General features: G+C 43.3%; 2 protein-coding genes across 2 annotated transcripts; both read right to left on the minus strand.

The window, feature by feature from the left end:
- Positions 1-1,233: 1,233 nt before the first annotated feature.
- On the minus strand, positions 1,234-4,516 carry LOC141811250 (ladderlectin-like). Its single transcript, XM_074699234.1, has 6 exons — positions 4,462-4,516; positions 4,297-4,347; positions 3,064-3,167; positions 1,606-1,740; positions 1,404-1,512; positions 1,234-1,301 (listed from the first exon to the last, which is right to left on the minus strand). Exons 1-6 carry the CDS (start codon positions 4,514-4,516, stop codon positions 1,234-1,236), a joined length of 522 nt encoding a protein of 173 aa, XP_074555335.1.
- A 3,205-nt stretch (positions 4,517-7,721) lies between these two features.
- Positions 7,722-11,034, minus strand: LOC141784323 (CMP-N-acetylneuraminate-beta-galactosamide-alpha-2,3-sialyltransferase 1-like). Its single transcript, XM_074662135.1, has 6 exons — positions 10,936-11,034; positions 9,501-9,697; positions 9,134-9,301; positions 8,548-8,593; positions 8,318-8,437; positions 7,722-8,155 (listed from the first exon to the last, which is right to left on the minus strand). The coding sequence occupies exons 2-6, from the start codon at positions 9,632-9,634 to the stop codon at positions 7,988-7,990; spliced, it is 636 nt and encodes a 211-aa protein (XP_074518236.1). The 5' UTR covers positions 9,635-9,697; positions 10,936-11,034; the 3' UTR covers positions 7,722-7,987.
- Between the last annotated feature and the right edge of the window lie 1,634 nt (positions 11,035-12,668).

Here is a 12,668-nt window from a genome sequence, read left to right on the forward strand (position 1 = left end):
TTCATCTTGATAGCAGTAAACAGCTGGTGTAACTCGTCTTGCTTTTTACATTAATACACTGCAACATAAGAATAAATAAAGAAAAATATAAACTTTTTTTTAACATTTGTTTTTAAATCCCCTATTTATAAATAAAATATGTCACATGAGAGCTGCACATTTTACTGACATTATCAAGCTTTTGGAGAACATATGGATTGTTTTAGTCTCTGTAGGACTTCCTGGTTAAAAAAACTGATGTCGATGTCGAGCTAACACACCCTAACAAAAAGAAAAATCTGTTTACACCATACTACACAAGTAGTCCTTCATTAAATGAGGTTGAAAAGCTCTGACTCTGACAATGCACACTTCATGTATCTGTTCCTGTTCTGTGTGTTGAGACTTGAGACACTAGAAACTCTGAGCACTTCCAAACACCCGAGTGCTTCTCCCACAGGAAGCTGGAACAAACTGGAGCTTGTGGAGGAAAGAGCTGGAGAATTAAAGCTGCTACTGATTGTCACTAATGTGAGACAGCTGAGAGATGTTGCAGTGGCTCCTCCTCACACACACACACACACACACACACACACACACACACACACACACACACACACACACACACACACACACCTCATGCCACTAAAAAACTTTGTTATAGTTAATGTTCCTGAAATTCTTTAACGGTGAACTAAAATTTCTGCCTTCAAACATACTTCAGGTGTTTTAATTAAAAGATATAAATAAAAAGAATAGAATAGAACTTTATTTGTCATTGCAACAAGTACAATGAAATTGCACAAAAAATTAAAAATAAAACAAAACTAAAAAATATATTAAATAATATTATAATAATAAAATAATAATAAATTCATTTCATTTTTTATTCTTTTTTTTTTTTCATTTCATTTCATTTAACCTTCTGTCCTTCTTTAAAAAGAAACACAAACTAACCCAGAGCTGGTTTTCATTCACAGATATTTATTTTAGCTCCAACCACTGAAACACGGGTTACTCTTCAAAATAAAAGCATGTTCAAACCCTTTTTTTAATGTACACATTGATTTTCTTTCACTAAAGGAACAGAATGGACAGAATGTGCTGGTGTCAGTCGCTCCTCATGTTTGAAGGATCATTACGGCTGAACACAAACAAAGACACGGGCTCAGATCATTGGACAGAAATGAAAACTGAGGATTAAACATCAGAGGAAGTCGTTCTCTTGATGTTTCTGACTCAAGCTAAAGATGATCAGCGGCTCCTGACGCAGACATACGGGCGATGATAGGAACAACTGAGATCGTTCCAGCACATTCCACCTGTGGGGGTGACAAACACAAGAGTGCACGATTAATCCAGGATTTAATGACTTAACGTGGGTGATTAAACTTTAACCTGTAAAGAAAGAAACTCTCATTTACTTCCAAAGTTCATCTCGATGCAGTGCTCCCGACCTCCACCGTTTGGCTCTCCTGCACACCAGTTAGTGAAAGCGAAATGTGAGCTGTCACTCCACAGCCAGATACCGTCCTGAGAAACCAAACAGCACACACATGACCATGAAACGCTTCACAGACACACTTCATCACGTGACAGTCACCTGGCGTGTCATTGGTCACATACCTGCTGTGCATCCGAGGCTCCGATCCAAGTCCTGGGAGACCCATTCATGGTCCTCTGTATCAGCCCCTTAACAAAGCTCTCCTCAGCATAGCTGTGAACTGACGCCAGGTTTCCACCCTGAGCCCGACAGTTCCTCTGCAGGGATCAGAGTCAGACACACGCGTCAGCTAACCGTGCGTTCACACCAAAAGAGGCAAAAGAGGCAAAAGCAGCGAGCACGCCGGAAGTTCATTCATTTTCAATGAGAGCCCAGCGTCCTGAGCGACTAAAGCGGCTAAAGCGTCAAAAGCATCACCAGATGAGAAGTTGAGCCTCGGTCAACTTTATGCTAATTAGCTATGACGCAGTTCAGCGGCAAACGGGGGCAACCTATCAGAGTAGAGATGTCCTTCGACCGAGCGGGCCTAAAGAACAACACATGTAGCTTTGGTTCCTGGTTCCTCTTGGAAACAGAAAAGCTCATAAACTGTGTTCGGGCTCATCCTGTTCTTTTTAATGTCGCCTTTTAGCTACAGACAACAACAACAAAACTGTGTGGTGGAGGAGGTAGATTGTTCTGGAGAGTTAAAAAAATGAGCAGTAACAGCAGAAAATAGCAAAGTGAAGTGTAGTCTGTGGCTAAGACGTAGCCTAGCCTAGCATGTTAGCATTTCTTGCTTCATCTGAATGAGATGACACCAGGGCTCCAGACGAACTTTGTTCAGCTACGATCTGAGGTTTACGCCGGACCGGACTGTGCTCCAGGATCTGAACGGACCTGGTTTTCACTTCCTGTTTTGAGCGACCTTTTTTCTTTCTGAGGATTTATCTTTGGTTTCTCGTGGAGTAACGTCGTTTTGTGTTACGGACTTAAGAGGACCAGGAAAAACAGGATTAATGGAGCGTTGAAAACAGTGTGAAGAAGGACAGCTTGTGTTTTTTCGTTAGTCGGAACTTTTTCATGATTTTGGTTTATGAACATTGAGATTATTGTTTTATTTTGGTTGTGATTTATTTTGGAAAGGGGAATACTTAATAGATTTATTGAATAAAAGATTAACATTGAGTCCGGCTCCTGCTCCTCCACACACACACACACACACACACACACACACACACACACACACACACACAGAATTTAAGTATATTTCAAACTGTAAAGTTTGTTGCGGTGGATAAATCCATATCATCTCCTGTAAACTGCTTCCTGTCAATCCTCTCCTGACTGATCAGACGGTGATTTTATTATCGTCATGCTTTAAACTGAAGTTGAACAACAGAAGCAGCTGCTGCTGTGAAGAAGTCACTGTGCAGCTCCTTTAAATGACAAGCGCCATTTTACTCTGACGTCAGTCACGTGACGAGCGGACAAGGCGGATGAAATATTTAGCCCCCTTGGCTGCTTTTGGTGTGAACGCACAGTTAGAGTCAGAAACTCCTCCAGGAACCTCTGGACTGAATCCAGATCCGTCTGCTTACCTCAGCTAAAGCCCAGGTCTGTGCTGTTGAAATGCTGAGGAAACAGCGGTCGCGGTAGTTTGACCACCCGCTGGGACAACCTCCTGAGAAGACCTCGCCATCATCTGCAGATGTAGGAGAAAACCGTTCTTAACATGGGGGGGCGGTCCCTCCTCACTCACGGTTACAAAACGCCAATCAGCAACAGCATCAAGAGTTGCATCAACCCAACACTTTGATTGTTTCCACTCATTCTGGAGTGGACTGGACTGAGCGTTACGATAGACTCCAGTTTCTGATTATATCAACTCAACTTTGTTTTCAGTGGTACTCAGTGCAGACGCTCAGATCTGCTTCAGTTTTCTAGACTTAGTTCATGAGACTGAAACACTCAGGCCCCGTTTACACGGAGACTCCCGCAACGATTCTTCCTTTGCGTTTTCAAAAGCCACCCGCGTTTACATGAGGACGGCGTGAAAACGATCCGCGTTAATACGACTCCAGGAGGAGAAGTCTCCTCTTCTTTTCTTTCTTCTTCTGCCGTTTTTGTTGTGTGAGACGGTCGGCAATCCAACCATAACGCGCGTTACCGCCCCCTACTGGCTCAACTGGAAATGTGGCTGAGCGCGGAGCCTTCACATTAAACTGCGAGTGTGCATGCGGTGACGTCAGCGTTTCACCCTGAGACGCTCCGCTCTGTGTTTACACGAAGCTGGATGGAGGAGCGGATTCAGATCTTTCCACTCTGGGGAGCGTTTTCAAAAGTTTGCGTTTTCACTGAAAACGTAACGTGGTCTCGTCTAAACGGAAGGCCAAAACGCAACGAAATGTTTGCGGAATCGACCGTTTTCGGCGTCGTGTAAACGGGGCCTCTGAGCTTTGAGAGTTCCTCTGGATTACTGAGTGGGAAATGTTTCACTGATTTAACTGAGGAGAGCGGAGCTAAACTTTTTCAGCTCACCTTCTTCAACGAGTTCCCCCCCCATCACCTCCTCCTTCATCACTTCCTCCTCCGTCACTTCCTCCTCCATCACTTCCTCTCCCATCACTTCCTCCTTCATCACCTCCTCATGAGGCTCTTCTTCTGGAACAGCTGGAGGTGAAACACAGCAGTCAGTGATGAGCTTCTTCACTTCTCACTGAACACACACACACACACACACACACACACACACACACACACACACACACACACACACACACAAAGAGAGAAGCCAGTTGGACTGTACCCTAGATTGAGGAGCAGCTCCCCACCTTGGACGGACGCCTCCTCCATCATTTGATCAGGCTCCGCCTCGGGAACAGCTAAAAGGTCAAACAGCGTTAATGTCTGATCAGACTCCACTCCACACACCCCACAGTCTCTGTCACGTCTCGGTCACGTCTCGGTCACGTCTGGGTGTTCCTGTGAGGACTCACCAGCAGCGTGGGTCAGGGCCAGCCCGGCACAGAGCAGGAGAAGCGTAGGCAGCATCTTCACGGCTGGGTGGATGCAGGTGTGGAGTCGATGGATGGATCTCTTCTCTCTTCTTCTCAGAGCTTCCTGTGTGCAGATGCTGAGCCTGTCCGCTCTTATATACCCACACTTATCTCTCTGTCCTCGTTTCCAGTGAAGTTCTTCAGAATCTTATCAGAACGGATGTATGGAAAATTTATGACTTTCCAAAGTTCAAACAATGAAGAAATAAACCCAATAATCGAGGCCACGTGAAACTGGGTCACGTGTAAACCTGGAGAGGATCAACTGTTTGTTGGATCACTTAAACTGTTTCAGAAAAGTTTTGCATCAGAACGTGATGACCGAGTGCTCTCAAAGTCAGCCATAAAAATTCAGAACATAAAGTTTTAGCTGAAACACACAACTCTCAGCTAAACCAACTTAAAAGGAAAGTTTTTACAGAGAAGTGCCCTGTAAGCCTTGATAAGCAGAGTAAAGTGACTGCCCTGAAACGATTAGTGTAATGATTAACTAATCAAAAGGTTTAAATAGGTTTGACTTCAATGCTAAAAGTATTGGGATAACTACACTGCACTGTAAAAAACAAACTGTTGGTCCAACTTTATAAAATTGTTTCAATGAGTAAAACACAAACCAATGATGTTAATTCATCATAAAACAGTGTTTTTGGAAAAAAACTGTTTGTGTGTTACCAATTGAAACTATTGTATTAAGTGGGAGCAACTTTTTGTTTTTACAGTGCAGCATAATTTAAGTCTAATACTTTTAGCATTGGTGTTTAACCTATTTAAACTAGTGGTGGGACTTGATTAAAAAAAATATTTGAATTAATTATGCCACTTGTAATTAATTAATCGTAATTAATCGCATTTTAATCACATCAATATTCAACATCAGAAGCAACTCTTTTCAATTCAAACAGATTTTGGTAGAAGACTAAATCATTGAATATTCTCATACACAAGTTTAAACAAAATCCTGTTTTATTTTGTTCAGAAGATGTTTTTTTGTGGACACTACTTTAAAGTACATTCATCAGCCATTATGTGGTAAATAGTGCTGTCAGGAGATTAAAAAAATAATAATTAATCAATTACAGGATTTGTAATTAATTGATCTAATTAATCACATTTTAATCTTATATCTGCTTAAAGTCCCCACATAAAGAATTTGAATTCTAAGGCATTACAAAATTACAGTGCATGACTAATGAGTGAATTCACGAAAAAGAGAAGATTTGTAAATCCTTTTTGTCCAACTGGACAATATTAATTAAAATGTCTGTGTTCCCTGCCATTGACATTCGATCACTGTTTACTGCGTCTATAGAAGTAAATTATATTTTTCAGCGGAGGGAGGCGGGTCTGGTGGAGCTTGTCAATCAAAATCCTGCTCGTTAACTACTGTGGGTGAGAGCGGTGTGCTCTTTGGATGAGAGCTCAGCATGGATATGAGGAGAAATGTGAGATGACAGAGACACAGAGAGACGCTGACAGTCAGAAAAGTTTAGGCAGCTCACGCTCCAACTGAGGATGTGTTGCTGTAGCTCAGAGAGAAAGAGCGGCGCCATCGAGAGGAAAGACGACGGAGATCATGGAGAGGATCAAAGGATGGAGCGCCCGAGATGAACACGATCAAAAAAGTTTGATTTGTCTGTTTTTTTGGACCAAAATTAGGAAGAGAGACATAAAAGAAGAGAGTCCACTCTTCTTCAGTAACTTTGGTGTTTACATCGTCAGTGAAAACGAGATTATTTGGGTCTTTAAAGATCAGTCAAGATGCTCTGAAAACGGCCGGTAGCTAATGAGTTAATCTTGAGTTGATTTTTATAACGTGTTAATGTGTGGTGTAATTAATTAATCTAATTAACGCATTAAAGTCACAGCCCTAATTTAAACCTTTTAATTAATCATTGCTCAGATCACTGGACTGCGATCACTTGCCTAAAATCTTTAAGTTCTCCTTGTCTACTCACACTTACTGAAACTCTACTTCTCTAAAAATCTGAGTGTGCACAGTTATAATTTCTGTCTTTGGTCTGACAGGTTGAAGTTCGATCACCATAAAAACAGCACAAAGTGTGTCAGTAGTTACCCTTTACTCTGAGCTAACGACTGCTGAGCTCTCCAGAGTCCAATCAACGAGGAAATAAAACTAATAACACAGAAACTGGGAGAGCTGCTCCGTCATCTGTCCTCAGACCAAGAGCAACCTGAGGGCCTCGCTTCCTTTAACTGCTCCACGCCATTTTCTCCACTAAGGATCATGTTGACCAAAATCCAAGGATGCCTGCCTTAGACGTGCTCCAGAGGTCAGTCATTGTGAAAAATGAATCCAGAGCTTGTCTCCTGATACCTGCGTCACAGTGCCTCCCAGTGGACAACTTAAGTTTGAGTTAAAGGTCACATTTTACTGATTTTCCGTGCGTGCATTTGAACAAACTTGTCCAAGGTTTTTTTTTTTTATCAGATCGATCCAAACTTGGTCTGTGGTTGTAGCTGAAGGATTCTCCACTTCTGAAATCATCACTGTCCAAGTCTGAACACATCTACACATGTATTTTGGTCAGAGGAAGAGCGCCACCTAATGGACACTGTGCTGGAGGACAAAGTGTAGACGACTCTGTGTGATTACTTCCTCATGGCTCTGTTAACGAAGGCGGTCGTTATCTCCATGGTTACCATCACCAAACTCAGGGACAGGGAGGAGTTCAGAAACAAACGCTCTCATTCTTCACTCTGTGCGGTCACGTTTGTCAGAGATGAACTCTGCAGGCTGAATGCTGCACCCTGAAGATAGACTTGATTTTTACAGCTGTGATGAAATATTAACGAGGTAATGAGCTAACCACTACTTTTTAAAGATTTTCATCCAAAAAAAACAAAAAAAAACTTCAGTGAAATTGTTGTTTTTTGTGAGTTGTACTTTTATAAAGTATAATTTGGTACAATCATTAGCATAACGTACAGTCATTAGCTCAGTTTTAGAAATAGAATAGAGTAGAACACACAGGTATATTAGAATTTTTGTGCATTTCTCCTTGAGTCAGTCCTCCACACGTTAAAATAATGTATAAAAATAAAATCAGATAGTGACATCAAGGGAAAGAAAAACAGAAATGTAAAATAAAAAATAGATAAATAAGAAAATAAATAAGTTGTAGTAACAACTCAGTAAGAGAAAAACTGTGCAAAAGCTACAAAATGTATTAAAGCAGAGCCATAAGATGAAGGAGATGAAAAGAAAGACAGAGTGAGTGTGTTTGGATAATGAACGTGTTTGGATCAGTCAGAGAGAGGAACAGACACAGCTGATGTTTGTCCCTGATGGCCTGAGCTGAAGATTTCTCTGTCCCACCATCCAACAGCTGAACACACTCCACATGTAAGAGTGGTGTGAAGCTGCAGTGAGGACTTTCTGTCACTAGAGGGCGCCAGGTGACCAGACCTTCTCCTGAAAGCTGAAGCATGAGACGACGACCCCTCGTCACCATCCTCTGAAAAACCTGAGTTTCCTTTGTCGCTGTAATCGTTGGAGGGCGGTGAACTCGTGATGTCCAGGATGTTGTCCAGTTTTCAGCCTTTTATTTTTCAGTTCTTCAAAGTAGTGGTTCCAGTTTCCCCGACTGTCTGCTCCAAACCCAAACACGTCCACCTGGAAGAGGAGGCATGTCACATTAACACCTTGTTTTCACCTTCGGTTCTGGCAGGAACCAAAACACGAGGTAAGTTTCCAGGACCCGTGTTAATAACAGGACACGCTGATAATGACTCAGCAGTTTGAGGATCAGTTCTCAGTGGTTCGGTTTGGACCCACCTCATCACACATGTGCAGACTGAGAATCAAAGTCAGGAAGCCAGTGGACGGGTACCCGCCTTTCTTTTTCAGCCAGACATGATGAACATGATGAATGAACTCTGGGTTGAGGATCAGCACCTGTTCAGGAGCGGATCAGCCTGTTAGACACTCACAGGCTTCTTCAGTACACACTGTTCCTGAACCAATCAAATATATGTTTTTATATGAACCCCTTTAAACCAGCTCACCAAGTCTTTGTTCCCCAGGAACCTTGGTTTCATGTCTTTACTGTTCCTGTTGAAGGAAACACAAAGTACAAGTGTTACCCTTCCTAACTGGAGGATGTGACAGCCTGCTCAGCTGTTGGACTGGAAGCACCTGCGAAGGTTTCCTGAGCCTCTGAATGGACTCTTGGTCTGGATCAGCTGGTAACAGAGCCACAGTGAAGGCTGCTGACTGAGAGGAGAGGAAGTTCTCCTGAAAGAGTTGTTCAGACCAGCTTCATCCTTCGAGCTACGTACGATGTACCGTCTCCCAACCAGTGGGACAGAGAAGACCGTACGCGCACTCTGGACTGCAAGACAAGCCTGACACAAAGCCGTTACACCTGGAGGCACAATCAGGTTTCAGGTGTTCAGCAGCCAAGCTGGAGACCTGAACCTGCAGTATCATCAGTTCCTGCATCAGCAGGAGAGTTCGTCCACGAGGGAGAAGCAACAGACAAGGTCAGGGTAAGATCGGACTGCTTCAGACTTATTCATTCATTTTGACTTCACAAAGTATTTGTTCCAGTTCTGTCTATTTACGGAGCACACGTCTGAGTAGCACACCTACCTGGGGGTGAAGGAGCTGATGAGCCATTTGAGATCATACGTCTTATAAGCAAAAAACACCAGGTGAGTGGTGTTGTCCAGCGCAGTAGAGCTATGAGGGTACATCACATGATGGGTGGTTTTGGTGCCGACATCTCTTTCGTAGCCTTCAGTGGGAGCTTTATTCATCCTGGAAGACACAGAGGTTACTCGTTAGGGGACCTGAGCTGATACAAATACCACTGTACCCTTAAAAAAAGAAGGGATAAAGTCAGAGCATGCTGTGAGACAGGTTTACCAAAGTTACATCATCATTAAAGCAGATTTCTCAGGACGGCTGAAGAAGGTTTCGTCTTGCAGTAGAGCCTCTGGGTGGCGATGAACTGTACCTGATGACGATGTCGTGATAGTCTATCAGAGGTCCATAGTGCGAGCCGTTCAAGTTGCCTGAGTTGCCAACAACAGCACACATCCTGCAGTGGTCCGGGCTGGGCTCCGTCAAATTTGGACCCGGTGGGAACATCTCAAACACTTTCTTCACTGTTTGTTTGTACGTATCAAAGCTGGGTCTCCCAGGCTGAAGATGCTGACACACACACACACAGACAGAGAACCTCCAGTTTAAAGAACCACCAGTGTTTGCTAACACACTCACACACATCCTAACGCTGCTGAACGACAGATTCAGTGTCTGAACCACGACACTTCGGCCTGTGACTGCAGCAGCTGGGATCAAACTCTGCACCAACTCCACCACCCAGCCCCTGGATCAGGTACACCTGCGTACGGCAGATTATTCTCCTTTTCACCTGTATTTCCACTTTATCTGTCAGCAATGCTAGCTTAGTAGCCAGTTAGCAAAACAGGCCATGATGGTGCCAACAGCTTTCACACACTACAGCCACCCTCTGGTGCAGGGGTGACCAACCTGCGGCTCGCCAGCCACGTGTGGCTCTTTGCCTTTCAGTGTGCGGCTCTTCAATCCATTTATAAATATATATATAGTTACAAGTAGTGGTGTGCCGATCAATCAAAATTATTGATAAACTGATGCCAATGTTGGGTTCAGTATTGATCAATATTTGGGTGTACAGATTGATACTTAAGTTTCAGTTTCTCTTCTCTGGTACACATTTAAACAAGCAAACACAGTAAATCTCGCTTTGAAAATTGGAAATGTCATTTTGTTTATGTGTGAGAGGAAGTGTGTTTGTAAGACCCCGTGCGTGACCTGGCTCTCTGTAGTACCCTGATCATTTTTTTGGCTCTTGGTCTCTGACTGGTTGGCCACCCCTGTGGGATAAGGTATTACAACCAGACACCTGTGAAATTTAAATTTATTTTTCCTTTTGATTTTACTTTTAATTAAAAAAAACACATCTTAGTTTGATATTTCCATTTGGGTTAATTATTGTCAGTCTTTTCTTGGGGTCCCATCATTTTTGTCCAGGCCACTTTCATTAGTTTGTTTTTTAAAATGATTCTGTCAAACCACAACTCAAAAGCAATGTCTGATTTCCCTTAATTTTATTTTATTTTATTATTATTATTATTATTATTATTATTATTATTATTATTATTATTATTATTACTATTATTATTACTATTATTATGTTTATATTTACATGACTCTCCTTGGGGTACCATCATTTTTGTCCAGGCCACTTCCATTAGTTTGTTTTTTAAAGAGATTCTGTCAAACCACAGCTCAGAAGTGTCCACTGTGGGTTTTTCACCCTTTAAAGGAACAGTACCAACAGTTTTGTCCATGTGTTTACAGCTTACAACAAATACAACTTGTAAAGATCTAATGATGATACTCACCGACCAATACTTGAAAATGCTCTCAGAAATGTTGCTGTGCGGGGATAAAAAGGGCTCAGGAGTTCTGTTATAAAACTCTGTAAATCCTGGTTGAAATTCTGCGATACATCTGTCACAAGCACAGAGGCGAGCATTCTGAGTTGTAAAATGAAACGGATAATAATCCTCAATAAAATAAAATGCTAAGATCCAGGACAGTGTTGAAAACAGCCCCACAGCTGAGAAGAGCGAAAGGAGTTTCTTCAGCATCTTCAGCACCAGCAGTGTCCTCCTGGATGAGCCCAGATCCAGTCTGTGGACACAAAACTTCACATGAATATGACTGGGACCAACATCATCTCCACCACTTCAGCTACGGTCTGATCTGCTCACATCTCACAGGTCAGAGGTCACACCTGTGAACTGCACAGGAAACCCATGAAACTCTCTCAGTAACTCCACCTGATGCCACCTCTTCTCAAGAAGAACTTTACGGGACCAGTTTCCAGCTGGGGGAAGGGGGTGACTGTAATGTTGTTATTTTGATCTGACGCAAAAAGGATTATCTTTAATTTCTTCTGAAGAAACATTCAACGCTAACGAACCCCCAGCAGGGCTAAGGACAAAGCTGTTCATGGTAGGCCTTTCATCCCTCATCACTACATGGCAATCACTCAGCGACTCGTGCCATTACCTACTGACTCGTGCCAGTTCCTCAGTTACCTGTGGCAAACTTTCGGCCATGGGTACCAACCCCAAAGTGACTCATGGCAACCACTCAGCAACTTGTGCCATTACCCACTGACTCATGCCAGTTGCTCAGTAACTTGTGGTAATCTCTGAGTGACTGGTGCCAACCCTAAAGTGACTCATGGCAATCACTCAGCAACAAGTGCCATTACCTACTGACTCGTGCCAGTTGCTCAGTGACTTGTGGCAATCCTTCGGCCACTAGTGCCAACTCCATAGCTACTCATGCCATTACCTACTGACTCATGCCAGTTGTTCAGTTACCTGTGGCGATCCTTCGGCCACTAGAGCCAACCCCAAAGTGACTCATGGCAATTACTTAGAGACTTGTGCCATTACCCACTGACTCATGCCAGTTGCTCAGTGACCTGTAGTGATCCTTCGGCCACTTGTGCCAACCCCATAGTGACTCATAGCAATCACTTAGCAACTCGTGCCCTTACCTACTGATTTGGGCCAGTTGCTCAGTAACTTGTGGTAATCTCTGAGTGACTGGTGCAAACCCCATAGTGACTCATGGCAATCACTCAGTGACTTGTGCCATTACCCACTGACTAGTGCCAGTTGCTCAGTTACCTGTGGCAAACCTTTAGCCACTAGTGCCAACCCCAAAGTGACCCATGGCAAATACTTAGTGATTAATGCCCTTACCCACTGACTCATGCCAGTTCCTCAGTAATTTGTGGTGATCTCTCAGGGACTGGTGCCAACCCCAAAGTGACTCATGGCAATCACTCAGCAACAAGTGCCATTACCTACTGACTTGTGCCAGTTGCTCAGTGACATGTGGCGATCCTTTGGCCACTTTTCCTAACACCATAGTGACTTGTGGCAATCACTTAGCAACTCGTGCCATTACCTACTGACTCGTGCCAGTTGCTCAGGGACTTGTGGTGATCCATCAGCGACTGGTGCTGACCCCATAGTGACTTATTGCAATCACCTAGTGACTCATGCCCTTACCTACTGACTCATGCCAGTTTCTCGGTGACATGTGTCCAGTC

Source organism: Halichoeres trimaculatus, unplaced genomic scaffold, assembly GCF_033239565.1.
Source record: "Halichoeres trimaculatus isolate MK-OKI-2021-1 unplaced genomic scaffold, fHalTri1.1 fHalTri1_scaffold_22, whole genome shotgun sequence".
NCBI lineage: Eukaryota > Metazoa > Chordata > Actinopteri > Labriformes > Labridae > Halichoeres > Halichoeres trimaculatus.

Excerpts from the sequence above, each read along its gene's own strand:
- LOC141784323 (XM_074662135.1), bottom strand. The coding sequence starts at position 9,634 with ATGTTCCCACCGGGTCCAAATTTGACGGAGCCCAGCCCGGACCACTGC. Across the intron at positions 9,302-9,500 it reads TATCACGACATCGTCATCAG|GATGAATAAAGCTCCCACTG; the intron begins GTACAGTTCATC and ends TGTGTCTTCCAG. Across the intron at positions 8,438-8,547 it reads TCCTGGGGAACAAAGACTTG|GTGCTGATCCTCAACCCAGA; the intron begins GTGAGCTGGTTT and ends GCTCCTGAACAG.
- LOC141811250 (XM_074699234.1), bottom strand. The coding sequence starts at position 4,516 with ATGCTGCCTACGCTTCTCCTGCTCTGTGCCGGGCTGGCCCTGACCCAC. Across the intron at positions 1,513-1,605 it reads GAGCCTCGGATGCACAGCAG|GACGGTATCTGGCTGTGGAG; the intron begins GTATGTGACCAA and ends TTGGTTTCTCAG. Across the intron at positions 1,302-1,403 it reads CATCGAGATGAACTTTGGAA|GTGGAATGTGCTGGAACGAT; the intron begins GTAAATGAGAGT and ends TCACCCCCACAG.